The sequence below is a fragment of the Ascaphus truei genome, chromosome 1, assembly GCF_040206685.1.
Source record: "Ascaphus truei isolate aAscTru1 chromosome 1, aAscTru1.hap1, whole genome shotgun sequence".
NCBI lineage: Eukaryota > Metazoa > Chordata > Amphibia > Anura > Ascaphidae > Ascaphus > Ascaphus truei.
Window position 1 is genome coordinate 532,088,018 of NC_134483.1, and position 21,118 is coordinate 532,109,135.

General features: G+C 44.3%; 1 protein-coding gene across 6 annotated transcripts in view; it reads right to left on the reverse strand.

Annotated features, from left to right (window-relative positions):
- Positions 1–21,118, reverse strand: part of SLC4A11 (solute carrier family 4 member 11) — a 253,507-nt gene that overhangs the window by 21,581 nt on the left and 210,808 nt on the right. For all 6 annotated transcript variants that reach the window (XM_075572646.1, XM_075572644.1, XM_075572647.1 and 3 more), the window contains exons 10-15: positions 18,099–18,224; positions 13,947–14,060; positions 11,854–11,986; positions 10,478–10,551; positions 2,323–2,575; positions 1,761–1,867 (exon numbers count right to left, since the gene is read on the reverse strand). In XM_075572646.1, the coding sequence (XP_075428761.1) occupies positions 1,761–1,867; positions 2,323–2,575; positions 10,478–10,551; positions 11,854–11,986; positions 13,947–14,060; positions 18,099–18,224 (807 nt within the window). The remainder of the gene's footprint in view (positions 1–1,760; positions 1,868–2,322; positions 2,576–10,477; positions 10,552–11,853; positions 11,987–13,946; positions 14,061–18,098; positions 18,225–21,118) is intronic.

Below are 21,118 nucleotides of genomic sequence, written 5' to 3' on the forward strand. Positions count from 1 at the left end.
GCTATAAATTATAAAAGCCAGTAGGACATTGATTTCTAGATATTCATCGTTTCTTTAGGGATTATTACTTCACATTTTTGTGCATTACTATTCTGTCACGAACTTTGAGCACTGGGATAAAAACATCTGGGCGTTATCTTTATTCCTGTAATCCTGGTAATGGCCCGTTGGTTCTCTTTCCAATAACATGTATGTTTGGTATTACTATATACAGTACTACAGCATTTGTGCTGCGAACTAGCAGAGAGTGTGTTTCTACTGGCACCTAAACAACTTGTTTTTTGTATTTATTATTCCAGTGGAAGAGATTTTGACATGAATCAGTTTGCTGCTTGTGGAACCTGCATTGCATTCCTGTATTGGTATGGGCAGTGAAGCAGTTAAATAAATCGACGGACTAAAATAAAAAAGGTCATTAAGCAATAGCCAATATAGAATATTAAAACAGCAAGTCATAAAATACTATTCTCTTCTGCAATCAAATGATGGCAGTAAAACATGGAAAATTATGAATTTTACATTATATACTTGTAGCAGCAATCCCACCAAAAAAAAAAGTTAAGCGTTTTTATATAATTGTAACAAGGGGGTCCTCTGGCGCTGAACCATTTTACCGTCAGCGCAGGGAACCTCCCGGGTTCTAGAGATTGAAAGACATGGCGAGTCGCAACCGATGACAGCGCAAGATTTGGCAGCCATATTGTTTCCCCAGAAGGAAGTACTGGCCCCGCTAAGTACACATCAGGAATTAAAGGCGTCCCGGTGCTGAAAACCGCACAATTCAGCGACGGGGGCAGCCCGGTTCCAATTACGTAAAAAACAAAAAGCAGGGACCCAAAGTCTACGTGACATCCTTTATCACTGAACAAAGGTCCCCTAGGGTTGCCAGGTGTCCAGTATTGAACTGGACTGTCCTGTATTTGGACATAGTGACTTGACTGGCTTGGAAGGCAGCAAGATTTCCCCAAACAGGGAGAGAGCAGGGCTGCTACAAGGGGGCTGGGCAGCTTCCGCCATCCGATTGGCTGCATTACCCAGGAGCAGCCAATCAGGAGGTGGTGTCAGGAGCCCTGAGGTGGGGCCAAGGGGAGGAGGAAACAGCATGGAGCAGAGAGGTGTGTGTCTCGATCACGTTGCACCTTTCACCATGGTGTCAAGTATTTTTGGAGAAGCCACCTGACAACCCTATTGGACAAATAAGCGCCCGCTGTCCTCCTTCAAATTTCTAGTTACAACGCTGAATTGCTTTCTTAGATGACTGCCATATTGGCATTTCCTTTGTTTAATTTAGTCACAAAATCCCGCTGTATGAACACTGCTGAATGTACATTTTGTCCGTTTGAGGCCAACTGCCTTGTACTTTCCTGGGATTCCCATAAACTCACCTCCCTCCCCCAAGGACATTATCCAAAAGAAAAAAAAAAGTCTTCACCCTGCGGCCACTTACTTCACAAGACCACGGACAGCAGTGAAGGTGATAAAGTGATATCACAGCTCCACGCGGGACATTGGCACTTATAGAGGAACCACAGATTGCTGTATGTACTGAACTTCTAATACTCAGTAATTAGGAAAAAAAAAAAATCAAACGACATCAGGAGGTAAGATTACTTGTATGTGGAAATTTGTTTAGAGGGATTTATAATCCCTTTTAATTGTGAGATTAATACAATGTCGCCATGGAACCGCTGCTCAGACTGGCAACCCGAGCCAGCCACTGTTATGGCAACAACGTGAAAATGTAAAAACATGCAACTTACTGTATATCTCCTTGAAGAAATACGACCCCACCACAGAGAAGGTCAACACAGATATAGGTAAAGCACAATCTGACAGCATTTCTCGAACTCTTGAATGCAAATATGGGCTGGAATGCAAGGAAGAATTTTTTTTTTTTTAGACTAGCAAATCTGTGTAAAATTTTATAACCCAGAGCAGAGAGAAAGCAATACAAATATATATAAATAAAAACAGTTATTGAGACTACCCAGAACTTTTTTTCTTAATATCATGGATATTAATTTTTTTCCATTTTTATCATCGATATATTTTTATTTTTCCGTTCAGTTTTTTTTTTTTGCAACACACGCACACGCGTGCACACACACACTTTTAGATTTGCACACATGATAGTTGATTAGCGCAGACTACATACACCTTTAAAAAAAAATAATCTATAAATAAAATTCAGCTGGTGGTAAATATGTCCTTGTATCCCTTCCACTGCTATACTCTACACACTGTACTTGACGAGCATAGAGAGGACGCCATGTGATGCCCACATGCAGACTCCCCCACCTTCTGAAGACCTGTGAAGCTCACCTTTTCTTGAACTGGTAGAGTGTGTGACCCAGCCAAAGTGTCCCAAACATTAACATGAGACTGAGGACGGCAGACTCTCTCCCGTGCTGTGTGTCCTCGTGATCCAGGGTCTGGTTCTTCAGGAGTAGGGAGCTGTTAAAGGCTGAATTCAGTAACGAGTCGGGGGTGATGTTCAGCCTCGGCAAAGCTTCGTTATGTTCCTTTTCAAAGTAACTGTGTTCGTTTGGGCCGTCGAGATAATACTTTTTGAAAACTGCGAGAAAGAAAAAGCACAACAACAAATGTGTTTTAGGGAGAAGGAAACCAGTAGTCCAAGTGTGATGGTGAACCACTGTTCACCACCTCTTTTTGTAAACGTCATTATTTACAGGTTAACAGTCCCACGTACAGTTCTACTTTTCATTGAAAGAAAAATGCAACGGTTTAAAGGAAGCTTCATTCACGGTCGTTCAACATTTTTTGTTATGCCTGACCTCGTGCCACTACTTATTGTTACCACTTTGACCAAGAGGGAATCCACTGTGTTTTTTTTGGCAGAAGCCATCTCCAAGTATTGGGATACGCATCCTGAAGTTCTGCTAATGCAACGCTGGGCGGAGCTTGGTGACCACTGGGTACCGTCCTGGGGGAGCGGGGGTTGCAACATTTAGGACTAATTGGATTGTAATGATACCTGATGAAGACCAATTCCTGAGACAAGATAATTAAAAATCAGGGAGCGTGGGCTACGAAGGGAGAAGGAATCACAAAATAGATTTTGTGTCCAAAGATGATTTAACCGAGTCATACGGATGTATACAAACCTGGTAACACAAGCATGAAAAAAAAAACATAGCTTTTTGACTTGGACACATGACCAAGTCAAGACTTTAAGAAGTTTAGTGTTTGTTTCCAACAATATTACATCTAAGCAATTACTTTAACCACCTTTTCTCAAGCGTCTTTTTAATTGATAAGGAGCATGGCTTGCTTAAGTTACCATATTTGAACTTCTTTCCAGTGTATTCCTAGTGTGGGTGATGGCTGCAACTATCAGAATGCACCCCTGTGTTATTAGAAGAGTACCTAAAAGGAACTTAATAAAATCATAGATCATCATTAAGGCCATTTTCTGTTTTGCAAGCCCCTCTACAATCAAGAACCAGGTTCAACGCACTGCAGAACGTGCCTACGTTTCATCTAAGAGACGTGGTCCTAATTCAATGGCCAGAAAGGTTGTTGGTAATGTGCCAGCCAACAAGCCTGTGCTTCTCATGGGAACCAAAAGAGAAGAGGTTTTGGGGAACGTCACTAACTGCAATTGGAAAGGAAGCCGTGATAGAAATGCAGGTTTGAGTGGAACAGGTGGCATTCAATGGTGTTAAAAAGTGCTCTTTTCTCTGTTAGTTGACCTCTTATGCCACAGTTGTTCCAGCCGTTTCAGAACGGCTTCCTGTGGAGTCAGAATGTCAAGATCAACCACAAATGCATGCACAATAAGGCTCAGCTATTTAAGTAATGAGCTGGAAACAACTGTGCGTAAGCCGGTGATAAATACGGACATTTGACCCACTATGTGCAATGAAAAAAAAAAATTAAACTCAAAATGTTTCTCTTCTGCATGGAATACCTGAAGGTAACCCAGCGAGATGCGGACTGGATTCATTCATTCATTCAACATTTTACAATGCAGTAATACAGGGGTTCTCCACTCCAGTCCTCAAGAACCCCCCCCCCCCTCCACCAAACAGGTCAGGTTTGAAGGATATCCAAGCTTCAGCACAGGGTGCTCAATCAGTCCCTGCTTCAGCACAGCTGGCTCAATCTGAGGATCAGTCTTCAACTGAGCCACTGATTGAGCCACCTGTGCTGATGCTGGGATATCCTGAAAACCGGACCTGTTTGGGGGTACTTTAGTTCTTGAGTGGGTTCTATACAAAGCCCTACACAAAATATCCTCATTCTTTAAATCCTGGATGTATGAATGAAGGATAATTAATTCTCTCTAAAGCATATTTGCAGCTCCACTCACAATAAAGGGCATTGACAATTAAATTAATGTTTGAGTTTGATTGTCGCAGTGCGATTATGTGATCGCAGTGAGCACTATGATTTAGGAGTCGGTGTCACCCCAGTGGTCAGCAAGTGTAAAATTCCCGTAGCCACAAAGCAGCGGTGCAGTAGTACGAGGCAGTGCTGATAAATGCTCATAAACCAGAGTGAGTGTACTGTCTGCAGGCAAGAGAGCGCAGAGCTGGAGTAAACGAGTAAAAGAAATGGACACTGTGAACCTGTTTTTATTGTTTTACAAACCAAACACTGCATCCCTCTGGGCCACACGTTACCCAAGACCTTGTTGCCACTTGTCAATGTGATATATCCACTGCCAGTAGACTTCCCAGAGCTTCCCCATCAAGCAGTGGCAACAGTGCTCGTGAAAGTCTTGTAGTAGAACCCTGGATCCATAAAAGTAGTTTAGTGCAAGGGAATTTGTGGTGGCTAGATGTGCCCAGTCAGGCCAGGATTCAGATGCCCCTTATTGTTTCAAAACATGGATTTCATAAGCCTATTTCATTCTTAGTAAGGTGAATGCTTCCTTGAAGCTCCTGTTTTGCGAGCGCCTCTGGTAGTGAAGGGCGCTTTTTTTTTAAATGCATTATTGTTTCGGATCAACGGCTGTGTTAATGAGCTAATCTGGCAATTTTACATTGGTGATCAATCACACAGAGGATTTACCCCCTTTCCTGAATCACAAGATCCTCCACCCCACCGAGTCAATAATCCCTTCAATGCTGCAGGGGACAGGACAGCACCACAGCGTTTTCTGGCTTCATTGTCAGAAATGTCCTGGAAAAGATACCCGATGACGTGAGCTACTTGAGCCAATACGCCTCGCCACCCATGTAACCTCATTCCCCAGAGACATGTCAGCAGGAATCTAACTGCGGTCCCCAGGTTTATCAACTGGGCGCTCTTCATTTTCCTCTTTCTGTGCTCGCCTCTGAAATGAGGCGTACGATTCCTTCAGGCTCCCAACAGCTTCAGAGGTTTTAAGACTGATTCTATGTAAAACCTCAGTCCGGTTTTGAATAATTGGTTCTGCACGGTCTTTGTAATAAGGAAGAGCTGAGCTAACAATACACACACTGGCTTTGGCTTTTGAGAACCTGATTTGATTCCCAATGCGAGTTTCTAAGGCTTTGGTCCCGCTGCGTCCGGCGGCGCGCGCTACTTACCATCTGATGGTATCCTCCCGAGCAGGTCCCAGTCCCTCCTCGGCTCACTACACGCTGTGACGCGTCAGCCGGCAGGGGATGCAAGAGAATTGTAATCCCAAGCGGCGACGCGCAAACTGGGGGGCGCAGCGGTTACAGATGCCCCGCGCTCTTCCCCTAATGTAACTGAATCTATGAGATTGCAGCTGTGTTGGCTTGTCTGAGCAAGGGTGGCCCCGGCGGGTGACATTTGAGTGACTACTGCCAACTGTGGTTAAAGCGGATGCAATTGTAAGAGTGTCCGGCATCGTGTTGGATTAACAGGCGTTCTAAGATCTTTGCAGAACACATGCTATAATGGGGAATAGAATTTATAGTAGCAAAGGGCTGACTAAGGCCGCGTCCATGCTCAGGAGCGACCATGCGACCAAACCCAATGAGTCTATAGGAATATCCATAGAGTGGGCACGCGTGCGACGGCGCGGCTGTTTTTTTGGCGAGACAACATTTTTTATTTATTTTGTCTCGCGACGGCCGGGTCACATGTGCAGTTCGCCCAATGAGGGCGAACCAGCGCCGTGACGTCATCGGCCACGCCTCCGACTCGCTTCCCCCGGTCGTGAGGATCTGCAGTCCACAGATCGCTCGGCTGACAGGCGCACGCGACGCCATGCGCTCCGTCGGGCGCGGGCCTGCACCGCGGACTCAGCCTAACGGATATTATCTGCATAAATACTAATAGATGTAGCCAGTTAGATGAGAGAAGGATTACACCCAGAAGGATGGGAGAGGGATTACACGGAGAAGGAGAGAAGGGTTAACACCAGGAGAGAGAAGGAACCAGGTTTAACATCATGATACCAAGATCAGACGGATTCCACTCAGGAACAGAATAATATGCAACCATCTTTGAAGATATTTTAACTTATTTGATGTCACCGCCATTTTGTACTATTTCTTGTATGTGAGTATTTAGCTTCAAAATAAATGTTTCTTTTTATGTGCGGGGAGCAGAATGCGGAGTACTGCCATGTTGGAGTAATTATGAAAGAGACGCAAGGGACGTTTTCCAGACTAACATACATACAACGCGTATATAAACCAAACTTATATAATTTTTTTAGGGGCATGATTTGAACAGTGCGCTATCCTGATGAAGCACTCGGCCACCCTACGCTGGGGCAAACATTGCTTCCAAACTTTTGCCTAGGTGGGACAAATTAATCAGTAAAATGGGAGGCGCTCAAAGCAAGAGAGACACGGGTTTAATTCACTTTGTGGATCACGAGTTAATGTTGTTGATTCCCTTCTTACTTTGACAAAAAGAGAAAGGATGATACTCTATGCCACTTCCTGTATCTCCCTGTGAGCATGTACCTCCTATACTCTCCCACACCTTTCTAAGCCCCCCCAGGTAGGGAAGCCCCAGGCATATCCTGATCCAGATCCTGTACACAATGGGGTCCAGTGGATCACGCAAAGAAAAACTAAAATCACCGTTCAATAAACCATTTGATGCTTCATACCCTCATTTTTTGATGTCGCAAAACTACAGACGTGTGTAACTACAATTTGTCTCTAATTCTTGAGCGAGATAAGTAAATAACCGTTGTAATAAAATATATAGACCATTGTCCTTCTCATATGGACTACACCCATTTTTTATTGACCCGCTTACAGAAGCCAACAAAAGAAAGTTAGTTATCTCCTGCGATAGAAGCAAATCGCCAGCAGCAAAAGTGTTGATCCATTTCCTTTCTGTCTCTAAAAATATAGCAGCAGTCATTTCCCCATACGCAGGAAATATTAGTACATCAATATGAGGAAAATGCAAGTTAAAAATAATCAGTTCATATAACCCGTTTTTTTATTTCTGCAGTAATTTGCTTTCCGGCGCCATCCTGTAACTGGGCTGGAGTGAATTCCTCGTTAAAGCCGGGGCTCGCACACTCAATCTGAAGGACATTTAGCCATTTCTCCTGGTTGTACATGTTCAGGACGTCAAGTCTCAAATCTGGCAGAGTGTTGTCACAGTCTATCTATAAACAGACAGCTCCTAGGGCAGGGGTGAGCAAACTTTTTATGCCCAGCCCCCCTTTTTATCCATAAAATTTCCTCGGGGCCCCCCTGCCTGATTTAATCAAAATCACATGGAAAAAAAAAAAAACCTTTATTAAACGGTATACAAAGTAAATACAAATATGTCTAAATACTTACATATTTCAACAGCTCGCGCTTGCACAATTAGGCTGCGTCCATAGAAGGACAGGCCGTGCTGAGCCGTGCGGACGCTCCGCGCTGAGCCCTGCGGACGCTCCGCGCTGAGCCCCTGCATCCTCAATGAGGGGGCTCACGCGAGCGTCCGCAGGCGTGCTGAGGAGTTGGATTTTTCACCCGACAGCAAAACTGTTTTTCAGAGCGCTGTCGGCTGAAAACATCCAATCAGCGCGAAGCAGCGTCAATGTGACGTCGACGCGTGACGTTGACGTCAGTGCGTCGCGGGCGATTGGCCCAGCGACGTCACTGCCCCGCCTCCCACCACCTCCCGATCGCGCCCGCTGGCTCGCCTGCATGTGCATGAAATCGCACAGCATCAGCAGGCGAGCCTCAGCGTCAGCGAGCCTCAGCACTGCTCCCCCCCTCTATGGCCCCAGCCTTAGGCTGCGTCCACGCTGCCACTGAGAGCGGTGACATCACCAATGAGCACAGGGTGCCCTGCATAATTTTGCAAGCACGAGCGGGGAAGTGTTTACACTTTTTATTTTTATTATTTCTGTACATTCATAGTATGATTGATATAGTGCAGCGACCCTTTCACTTGCAGAGGATCGCAGCGAAGCCGGTTGCCAGCGGAGGAGAGCAGGAACACAGCGCTATTGCAGGGCAGACACCGGAAGGAGGGGCGTTTGACATCACAGCGCTCGGGCGTGCTCCTCCCCCACACCTCCAAAGCCCCCACGCGGGCGCACACACCATGACGTGGCTGCCACCTGCACTATCCTGTTCGGCCGCCCGCACACAGCTTTTTCGCCCTCCAGCGCACACCCAGGTTTCACCGCACGTGCCCCCCCTAAATAATCCCCAGTTTGTGCACCGCTGCATTCAATCACAACACCCACACAATCCCAACACAGACACAGCACACATAATCACAACACACTCATATCAGAACCAACACACACACAACCAACCGACAACACACAACACACACAGCAGAAAGCAGACAGCAGACAACACCCACTCAATCACAACCAACACACACACACACTCAATCACAACCAACACACACACACACTCAATCACAACCAACACACACACACACTCAATCACAACACACATAGACACAACACACACTCATATCACAACCAATATACACACTTTCACCTGAGAGGGGGAGGGAGTACTAAGCATGCTCCTGCTCCGGTCCCCCATGTGATGCGGATAACTGGGGCGGCTAACAAACAGGAGGAGGAGGGCTTGTCTGTGTGCAGGGAAGGCCCCGCCCCCGCAGCAAGGCCGCACGCAGCCTACGCCGCCCCCTCCCCCAAAAATCTTGCACAGCGCTGTAAACCATGTCCTGAATGACATCATACCCAGTGATAAGTTGTTACACTAGTTACTGAAGGTGAAGCCACGCCAATAATGGGTTAAAACTATTCAATTGGCTTTAAATACATAACGGTCAGCTCCTGCACAACAGCTGTAACTGTTAAACGACTGTTTACGGTTGCCCTTCTCTCTGAAATTTGGTACGTATAGGAGGGGTTCACCATTCAAAGCGTTGGCTGATGTGAGCGGTGACCTCCCCCCCATAACTGGGATTACTCAAACATCCGTGCGGCTGAGGTGGGGGCTCTAGAATAGGCTCATACATGAAGTGCCAGGTAGAAGTATTTTACATACATACGTCAGTTCTAAAACTGGACGGGAGACACGTGGTAACCCCCAAGGGGGGTTATGTCCTAAAGTGCATTCGTGCCGATCAGGAACAGAAACTCCCGTTGAGGTGGATGGAATTGTCCGTATGCTAGTGCCAGATCGACATCAACGCCATTTTGAGCATAACCTCCTAACTATGATTAATTGTTCATTGAAAGGGCAACGGGAGGCAGAAAGAACCCACAATGATTACGGAGGAGGGGTGACAGGAGATCACATAGGGTATTTTATGGCAAGAAGTGCGCCCAGCTCAGATTCTAATTCGTTACATCTGAGACAACAGAGGGTAAGTGCATTAAAGCAGAAATCTGCCCTGCCTGCAGGAGGGAACATGGGTTAATATTCAAATAGGACAGGATAGTACAAACAAGCAAATCAAAGAGAAAGCTCTGTCCAAAGACCAGAACCGGAGAACAACGTATGAAGGGTTATTTGTCTTTTGGGCACCTCTCTCTGTGAGAATGCGATCCTGATTATCCAAGAGGTCAGACAGTACGTCTCCGTTCACAGGTTTAGGTCACCTGAAGCTCACATCTTGACACGCGTTATAACAAGTGTCCCCAAACCCCACTGGCATGGAAGGAAGAGTGATTGCATTGTCACAGCTTTCATGCCAACTCTCGCCGTCAATGGATCTCATCATGAAAGCCCCAAAAGGACACAGGGCTGTGCAATGGAAAGCATTTCCCACCATTCCAGTCCAGGGTTAAAAATCTAAATAATGTACTAAGATCAAATAGCATTAAAAAAAGAAACCGCTTTGCAAGAGGTGTCGTCCGTCTCCAGTCTCGGTGTTTGGTAATACTGGCTGACGGGAGCAGGCTTTTTATAGTAGACCCTATCATTTATTTGCAGTTTCAGTGCTTGAGTCACTTTGTATGCATCATAGAGGACTTATCCTAAAGTATATCATTAGAAACCCTAAAGTATATCATTAGAAACCCTGAAGTATATCATTAGAAACTATGCACATATCATTCATGAGGGGGTTATCATTATTTTTTCATTATTATGTTACTTACTTTTGATAATCCCTTTGAGTGCATCCAGCACAAAAGTTATGGATATGAAAAGTGCTATGATTTCTTCTGTGGACCTACAAAAAGAGAACAGATACGTTGAAATGTGAGTGTGCACAAACGTGATTGTTGAAGAAACTGCCAAGTATGGACTGGTGGCTCCAATCCTAAACTATATTTCAAGGCTTAAGTGTATGAGAAGTATGAGAACGGAGGGGGGCCATACATAAATACATACATACAACAATTACATTTGTGAATTTGGGAGAGAGAGATCCACACTGCCAGTCTTATATCAACAACATGCAATAGCAATTATTATTGCCTCCAAGAAATATCTCGGAGACTCTTCGCATGGAAAGCGTTAAACAGAACACTACATAGGAGATAAAAATGACACCCGGTGGACTCCGTGAGGTTTATCATATCGCCCTTTGCCTACCTACCAAAAGCACGATCTCGTCGGGGTAAAAATACATTGTGCGGTATTGTTCTATTGTGTAAGGGGCTGAATTCAGCGGGAGTATTATAGTATGTACATATAATCAGTGTGTCTCTTCTACCCTGAACTTTCCAACAAGGACTTTAAAGCAGCAATGCAGGTTTCATTATTATTATTATTATTATTACTATTTTGGTTTGTTTTTTTATTGCAGTATTGAAGCAGGAGGTCTCCAGGGCTGAACTGTGTTAATGTCCGCTCTGGGGACCCCAAGCTTCCCAAGATACCGACCTCCGTAGGAGGTGCCGGATTTAAATGTCCCGCGGGCCAATAGGAAGCCGTGACATCATCCCTTGCAGATTCCTATTGGCCAGGGTGACCAGGACCTTTAATTTCCACAAAGATAACCGCACCAGTATGGAGGCAAGTATCTCTGGAAGCAGGGGGTCCCCGGAGCTGAAACGAATGGGGTTCAGCTGTGCAGACCCCCTGCGTCCATCCTGTAATACATTTTTTTTTTAAATAATAAATGAAACCTGCATTACGGCTTTAAATACAGAAGAGCTAGTTTGCTTACTTTATCCCGAGTACATGAGATTGTTTATCCAGCGCTTTGTGAGAAAGACCCACCAAGGACTTTAATCCCCTGACTTCTTGGCTTTAAACAGGATGACCAGTTGGACCCTGACAATCCCATCAAGGGCGAGAATTCTGCCATTCAATTGGTAGAATGCAAAGTCACAAAGCACCACATAGAAACACTTATCTTTTGGAAACATGAATAATATAATAAGGGAATCATACTCAGTACCTACTGAGCCCTCATTTCACATTGATTACCGAAGGGATGCCTCTTTGGGCAAAACTAAATGAATCAAAACTGGCCCAACGCTCCCAAGCCTCACTCAATCGGCCAATGAAACGGAATGCAAGTTACCTCTTGAAGAGCTTCATCAGCAGGCTACAATTGAACAGAGAGTACAGCACCAGGAAACAGCTGTTCCACAGCCCAGTCCAGGCATAGAAAGCCTTAAAATCCAGGTTGTAGTCATCACAGATTCCTCTAATAACTGAAAAAGAAAAACAATACACGCACACACGTGTTTAGGGTAACACAAAACAGCCGCACACAAAGCGACTAACCTTCGTGGAAGTTCAATTCTATTTCCCCACACAACACAATTATAGGAGATGCGATTTCACGGCATACGGAGCTTCAAGGGTTCGGCAGGCACTCGGCATGTGTGACATTAGGGGACCACACACTATATCTTAAGAGTTTTTATGTGCACTACACAACAATCTATACAAAAACCACACTTCTGTTGCAGAAGATTGTTCACTCAAGTAACATGAGAGGTTCGTGCCAGATGGTTCTCTACAACACAAAAGTGCCCCCCCCCTCCGCCCCCTTCCTTTCAAATCAACTGTCTGACCGGAGCTTATCAAAAGCCAAAACTGTTCCAACTCGTGTTACCTTATTTCTATCATTAATGCAAATTCTTCAGCAATAGCAATCCACAAAGGCAAGTCCTGGACTCGTTACAAGTGCAGTACCACTCTGACAAATCTATTTGTACTGTATAAAAAATGCCCTTGTAATCTCGTTTATACACCTCCTGCCGTTTCTGATTTCACTCCCGCAAATGTTCTGCTGCGTAACTGATGGAGACGTATTAACTGTTCCCCTCTGGAGGTACGCATGTCCGGGGCGTACTGCGGTATTCTCCAGCAAACTTACCATTGGGTGCTATGGCGAATGAGACTATTCTCTACTCTATATTAATACGGCAGGCATATGCTTAGAGCGGTCCAGGTTAAAATGTACATGAACAAAAAAAGGTGACACCGTGTGCTCATTTGCACGGCATTTCCCAGAATCCCTGGCTGCAGGGGAAGAACTGTATGCTAAGAGATAATGGGGAAAAGCAGGGTGCAGACGTGTCTGAGACGTTTGAATGTGCTCACAAGTGGAATTTATATTTGCTATATTTTATATTCTGGGGAATGCCTGGGTATGTTGACGTAGTAAAATAACAAAGGCGGGAGATGGACCTGCTGGTATGAGACCTATTATTGGGCCAACCAGTTTCTACCTCATCTTATTTCCACTCCCTCAACATCCATTGCAACCCGACACCCCTTTTACATACTGTACACTGTATATAATATTGTCCGTTTCTGTATTTCTGCCATACCTGATGAAGGACCTGGAGAGCTTCGAAAGCTTGTAACATTACTACTTGTTGGTCCAAAAAAAGGCTTCATAACCACTACTCTCTCTTCCTCCTTTGTTACTACATGGATGAAAGGACCAGCATGGCGACCCACCCTTCTTTGGGTATGTTGTGGTATCCTGAGGTAGCGAAACCCTCTACCTCTATATGTGCTAAATCCTATTGATTAACTCCGTCCTAAACACTCCAAATTTAAAACCGCTGCAATATTCTTTCTTCCCGTCTGTATAAGACCATCACCCCTGTGACTTATTGCGCTAATGGCGTTAGCCTGGTTAGCCTATTCGTACAAAAGGTATTAATCCCATAAATGGTGGCAATGTACATTTTTAGACATATCTACTAAATGGGGCGAAGCCGTAAAGGTGCCTTATGGCTGTGAATGGACGGAAAGAGTCCTCAGGGCTTAGCACCTTTTATTAAAGATGGTTTTTAGGGGGTCATTGATTAAAGTGCGATAGTGAGTGATCAGGCACAACCACACGGAAACTTGCATTACAGTGAATAGGAGTTTTTGCACGGTGCAGCCCGATAGACATCGAACCTTCAAAAAAAATAAGCCCCTTAAATGCATAATCAACCAATAATGCAATGTTTTATTGAAAGCTCCCTGAATATAATTTCTGTATGATCTACACGGTCAGAATATTTGTTTCCTTTATTCTGGATCAATAGAACTACTAAGATCCGATGAGCAGCTCGCACACCTGCAACAGAACTCTATGACCACATGCCTTTTTTTTTCAGCCTAATCTACAATGTTACTATAATAGATCACTGGTCGCAGCCTTACCATTAATGTATAATGCCAGAGGAGCGGTCGTTAAAAGAACAACCAAAGGCTGCCCCGAAAACAGAGCATAAATAACGCCACCGATGCACTGACCGACTATTGTCTTTTGCACATCTGCAACGAAAGAGCAAAGGGATCATTAGTGTCCGGAACACAACTGTACATGAACACACTGCAGTTATAACAGGTCTTTCTTAAGATTTGTCTATGTATACAAAAAACATGCATGAAATCCATAGTATTCACAACGCATTAGAATGGCTGTATACTGTACATCGATCTGAAAAACATTAGCTTGCTGTTTATAGAACAACACTTCCGTTTTTTTCTGCAGGGAGACGGCGGCTAAACTAGTAACCCTTCCATTGCACTGCTCTATCTTTAGGTACAGGGAGCTGTGACAATAAGGGGTATAGTTGCCCATGTTTTCCAGCTGCAAAGTTGGGGAAAATCTGGAGCAAAAAACAGCACCAGCTTGACTCCAGTAAAAGAATCCTAAAAGGACAACAAATCGGATATTTGTCCTTTGATACATTTGGGATGTTTTTCCGACTAGTTGTACAGCTGGGAGACTTGGATGACTAGGCCCCCCCCCTGCCTGCTCTCGTCTGGAATAAGGCGCACGGTTTTTGTCCGTGTGAACCAACCAAATGGCCGCTGCTCGAACTTTTCGCGGGTTTGCAAATGATTACAAAGATTTCACAAAATAAGGTTCCCACATCTCCGGAGTGACAACAGGGATAAAAAGGATTAAAAAAATTAATCAATTTAAAATAAGAAGACATTGAATTTAGAAAATGATTCTGCATGTATTTGCTTTTCCAATTATGAATGGGATAGGACAGGGGTTCTCAACTCCAGTCATCAAGATCCACCAACCGGTCAGGTTTTAAGGATATCCCAACTTCAGCACGTGGCTCTATCAGTCCCAGTTTCAGGACAGGTAGACTGAGCCTCTGAGCCACCTGTGCTGAAGCAGGCATATCCTTAACACCTGACCTGTTGGGGGGCTGGAGGACTGAAGTTGAGAACACCCGGGATAGGGATTTCCACTACATGCGCTATTCTGGTTTTGAGTGTTACAAAACTGCTCCTGCGTCTATGCAAACACCATGGTTTAGGGAGCCGGGAGGTGTAAATGCTGCAAGAATGACAAACAACCAGCGATACTGGTGCGACACCAGAAAGTAGTGATACTGTGTCTGCATATGTGTTTATTAAATAGTGGGGCTCTTGACTGCACTTCAAAACATTTATGCGGTTAAAATAGGGAAGAGTGGAGCGTTTCAAAAATTCTCTTTTATTTACAAAATAATATGTTTGTAGATAAAAAAATAGTGGTGGTCCGAGTGTGTCAATAAAGCCACACGTTGACCACTCGAAATAACGAAATTCATTCCTTCAATAAAAGGTGCTTTTGTTTCCTCTTCGTTCTGGACCTGCAGAGTTTTAGTGCAGCTGGTGATACAAAGAGCGTAACAACAAAAATCACTTCGTGATAACTAACCACACATGGTCAGAACTAAAGGATCAATAGTCCCTTTTCAGTATGCTGTGAAGTGGTCTTCTCATCAGGGAAACGTACAGCCACATTTACCCATACTGAAATAGAATGATCAATAACCATTTCATGCCTTCACTCCATTCGTTGAAAATGGGACTTCAATTTCCCCTGACAAAAGAAGACCTCTTCTCGATCTATTGAACAAGTGCCAATGTGAAGAACCTGTGATAGAAATGCGAACAGCGTTGGACTTGGGACGTACTTTATGTCCACCGTGAAAATACATTACTCAAGGAGTATTTGAAACACCAAAGCAGAGGATCTGTGACACCAACACTGAGCAATTTCATTCTCATTGGATTTAGAAGGTTTCACGGGCGGAAGAAAGGATTACTGGCAACAATGAGAAGAAACACCACAGGGTCTTGGACTCTACTCACTATACAGGGATGGATGGATTAATGGAGCTCAAGAGGTTTCCGGACATAGAAACCCTGGCTTCAGAGCATACTGAATAGGGATTTCAGTGGAGATGTAAGTAACAAGTGCTCGTGGCGATCAAGATTAAAAAAAGCCTATGAATTCATAGGTGTTAAGAGATACAATTGTATTCTAAAGGGTGCAAATTTTTATTAAATCACTGTAGAATTTGCGCTCCAGTAAGTGAGAGCCGACAGCCCGAGAGATCATCATATGTCAGCAGCAAAAGGTTCAAGGAGGAAATTGGAACAGTTAGTGCAGAAACAAATAGGAATTTGCCGTTATCTCCTCACTGCGCATAGAAAGTGAGCATAAACTACTTATCAATACAGGAATAAGTCAATGTTTTAATACCATCGCTGGCAGAGGGGCCCGCCACACAAAGTCCTTCCGGCAGCAAAAACTAACATTACTGTCCACTAACAGGCGTTTTATTGAGACTACAGCATAGGTACAAGTGAGAAATAGGGCACTTTAGTAGTTTTTCCAAGTTCCTGCATGGGAATTATAAATGTGCACCCTACCATGATTATCATTGCATTCTGTGATCATTAAGACATGCTGCTAAAATCAAGTGACTGGAGAAAGACCATGCAACCGAAATTATTCTGCTTCAACCAAGCACACATTTGACTGTTTTCCTAAAGGCATCCTACTGAAATGTACACAATACCAGCAAGTTGAGCGTACTCTGTGTCATGAAGGCACTAATAATAATAATAATAATAATAATAAGTGTTGAAATAGACCGATCAGTAACTAATTTTATGGAAATCATATTTCACTCAACTCCATCTTTTCCACAAGTACCACTGGAATTGCGTGCTCTAAAAGGGATCATATACACATGCTACATGTATAATGTATGCAGATTACTGGAATGAAGCATGCAATATGCTGGAATCGTGTATATTCTTCTAGTTCAACATGCGGTCTATTTAAATCATCAGCTCATTAAGTTCGAATCAAAGCTGCAACTCAAGAGCTCATTCTACTAGGAAGCTCTCTACTGGGAAAGACTCTACTGGGAAGGACTCTACTGGGAAGGACTCTACTGGGAAGGAGAACTTCTCCTGTGTATGCTATCCAAAATTGGAGCCCAATTCGCCAAATTCGTTAGTGCATTGGTCTGGATTTACAAGCACATTTGTATTTAGTGAATTCTGTAGCGGTCTCAAAAACAAGCATAATGTAAACATATTAGGCGATTACCCTGGAGTAAATAGTTTATCCCCAAAAATGGAGGACACTTGGGAAGGAAAAAGAGGTTAAATATAATCCCAAAGTACAATTACCAAAAAGATTTGAGTCTGATCTAGAAGTCACCTCTCCTCCACAAGATATAGACATTTCTCCACAAGAAAGCCCAAAAAAGAGCCTATGTGTTTTAGTCCCTTCAGCAATGAGGAATCTCATGTACAGTAACAATTACTCAATAACTTAGAGATAAGTGGCCGAGTAGGAAGCAATGCTTTCAGCCAAATAAACTCTGGCAATTCCAGTGCTTGTCTGGATTCTGAAATAGGGAGACTACCAAAAATAAAATAAAACTTCAGCCTCAACACAGCAGCCTGCAGAAAGCCCCCTGTTATCTGAGCCGAAAATCACTTGGAAGCTTCCAAAGCATTTCCTATTGGTATTCAGTCTCCAGCAGACCACCATTCGCATATGACAGTATTTGAAGGTTTACCCCAAGGTCCTAGTACAGGAGTGGCCAACTCCAGTCCTCATGGGCTACAAACTGCCCAGGTATCAGGGATATCCCTGCTTTAGCACAGGTGGCTCAATCGATGACTGAGCCACCTTTGCTGAAGCAGGGATATCCTAAAAAAACCTGATGGTGGCCGTTGAGGACTGGAGTTGACCAGTAATAGTATTTGCCCTGACAAAGTCATCATGGGTTGTGATAATTTTTAATCATGAATGTTCTTGGATATAACACAGAGAGGACTGTCCTTTGTGTGTACTTCCAGATCGGGATCTCAGAACCCAAGTAAGGAACAGTTTTGCTCCTGTTCAGATCGCCCAATGCGGTGCATTTACTGGCCCCTCATCTCAAAGTGGGCAAGTAAATAGCATTGCTGCCTAAAGCCGCCACGGCTACCCACCTGTTTACTCTGTTCCAAGTTGATAGTTGCAAAACAAATGATCTTCAAAGAAAATCTTACCAATCACCCCTCCAGTGCTTTCATCATTCAAAGAGCCAAAGGCTATTGATGGCAGGAGGCACGCAAAGTACAAGAAAATCATAGTTGTAATGTATTTTCCTATGGCCTTGTTATTTCCGATAATACCTGTGGGAAAGCAGAGACAGCAGTGTTACAGTAAGACACAGTGATGCCGCCTAAAGTAGCATCCAGATAATCACTATATAAGAAGGTAGAATAAGCATATTTGCGATGGGAATCCTATCGAGTTACAGGGGAATGCACTGTACAAAATTAAGTTAAGGGCTATTAATAATTTTGTGTATGTCCTAAAATCTGTTTCCATGGAAAAGAAATGTATTGATTTTCAACTAAAATGAGCTTTTCTGATTCTCCAATTTGAACAAGACATTGGGACGCAGTGACTACTCCTCTACCAGAGTATATACCTGAAATGGCCCAAATCATAATGCCCTATATTCTTTTACGTACTGTACCAAGTTGGGACTTCGGAGGTGCTAGTTTCCAAAATGATGCAAATTGCACAAATGGCTGCAACTAGTATATGTGTAACTAATTGAATTGTGTGGGGTTTTATCTTCTGGCGGTACTCTGCTCAATACACCAATGGTTCAATGGGTAGGAGTTAATAGTAACTTGATTTTATACAGTATAGCGCTTTTCTCCCAATGGGGCTGCAAGCGCTTCACAATTACAATATAGTGTGCCGAGTTTGAAGCAGGGGAGCCTGGTTCAAATCCCACGGTCCGCTCTTTGAGACCTTGGGAAAGTCACTTGATCTCCCTGTGCCCCAAGCACCAAAAACAGATAGTAAGCTCTACGGGGCAGTGGCGTGAGTCTGAAAAGAATGACATATTACACGGTCATCGCTACACAAGATAAAAAAAAAACAGAACAAATTTCATAAGAAAATCGATATTTTTCCCAAAATCGACAATTTTAGGACAGTGCCACCATACATGTATAACGGTACCGTGTCTACACCAATCCTCCAACATCCATCAGATGAATTGGGATCAATTAACTTCATTCAAATCAGGTGTAAAATAACAACCTATTAGGACCTTGTATGAATGTTCCCAACATTGTGCTGTTTAGATCAAACTCCATCCCGTCTGTACATGTTTTTATTATTTTTTTATAACAGTCTTATCGTTTAAATGGCAGAGATATTATGGCTCAAATGTGACAAATGGAGGTGAAAAAAAAAGAATTAAAAAAAAAAAAAAGAAGAGGAATAGCATATACTTCACACCTTTCTCTTTCCATAATTTAAATGTATTAGGTGGTAACCCCGGAGTAAATAATTTATTCCCCAAAATTGGAAGGGGAAAAAAAAAAAAAAAAAAAGAAGAGGTTCAATTACATTTCTAGGCTAATTAATCCAAGTACAATTACCGAAAGGATTTGAGACTTATCTATTGTCACCTCTCCCCTTTATAAGGGAGTTTTTTTTTTACTATGAATTGCCTTCCGATCACATAGTGCAGCTGGGCTGGGCAGCCTGGAAGTTTGATTTAATGTTGCAGATCCTACGATTGCCCTCATCTATGGCTTTACACAAGCTATCAGGGTAAAGTCTGGGAGACCTCAGTCTCACCCCAAATGAAGTCACTGAATAGCAGTTCCATGGAGCGTAAGGCCTGGGACCCGCTGCGCTCGTTGGCGCGGGCGGCAATGTAGCGAGTTCCCCACCAGCAGGGGAATCCTCGCAAGCCGGTCCCGGTCCCCCCTGGCTGCACAGCTGACTACACGCTGTGGCGCGTCAGCCGCTAGGAGACACCACAGAATGGTGTTTCCTAGCGTTGACGCGTCACGTGGTGTGGCTGTGAGCCAATGGGGAGGGGAGGCTGCGGGAGGAGGAGAGGCTTCGGGGAGCGGGGAGGAGTGTGGAGTGAAAGCAGCGTGAGTGCCTGCCTGTGTGTGTGTATGTGTGTGTGTATGTGTGTGTGTGTCTGTGTGTGTGTGTGTGTGTGTGTGTGTGTGTGTGTGTGTGTGTGTGTGTGTGTGTGTGTGTGTGTGTGTGTGTGTGTGTGTATGTATGTATGTATGAGTGCCTGCGTGTGTGTGTTTTTTTTACTTACCTGCAGCCCGTGGAGGGAGGGGGGAGAGTAGCGGGTCCCTCCGCTCAAGCCACGCCCCCCCTCCCTGTCAATCCTCCCACTCCCGCCCACCTCCCGCTCCGGCCCCTCACGTCATGGCCGCGCCCCCTCACGTCATGGCCGCGCCCCCCCCGACCACAGATCGCGGTACAGCGAGTTGCACGTGCCGCCGGCAAGCAAGCCAGCCATGCGGACGCGTGCAACGGGACCTTAGCCTAAGTGTTTATCTGAAATGACGACCGGAAGGTCTGGAAGAGACATAGGAATCTAGGCAGCACATTCATCCGATTACTATGGATTCCCACAATCCATAGAACCAGTAGGTATTCATTGGCCATTGACAACATTTAAGGGAAGTTTGTAGGTAAAATCTTGATTGTGGAGCTATATAAAATTCTTAAATATCATTTTTGAACGATTCCAAATGTCAAGTTCGAATAGTGTGACCGCTGTTGCTCTGTGCCCTGAATCGGGCCCTCTCGATTACCCAGCAGCTTAAAGGGATCTGGTTATCTTGCAGAAGTTTTGTAACGGGGCGCAATCTCTTTTGGACGGCAAGTCAATAGATGTTGAAACAACGTGTAGTTGTTGATTTACAACGATCATTTCACCTTTGGCCCTCGTCCTCTGCATGAATTTATTTTTATCATTGAAATTGTGAAGCAGGCCATGAACTACCTTGGCGGGGAGTCAGGCTTGGGGCGCTCATCTTACTCGAGTGTTGCCGGACAACCCCACCAAAGCCTTCACTTTGAAAGTGGAAGGTAGCACCCAGAAGTGTCCAATTCTCCCATTTGGTCAAGGAGAAAAATCTCTCATTGAATCAGGGATGCGATGTGGCCTTCTTGAGACGTTCCAGCTCTTCGGTTCCCGCAGCGTAGAGAATGGTGTACTCCGCGTATTACGGGCTATGTATTA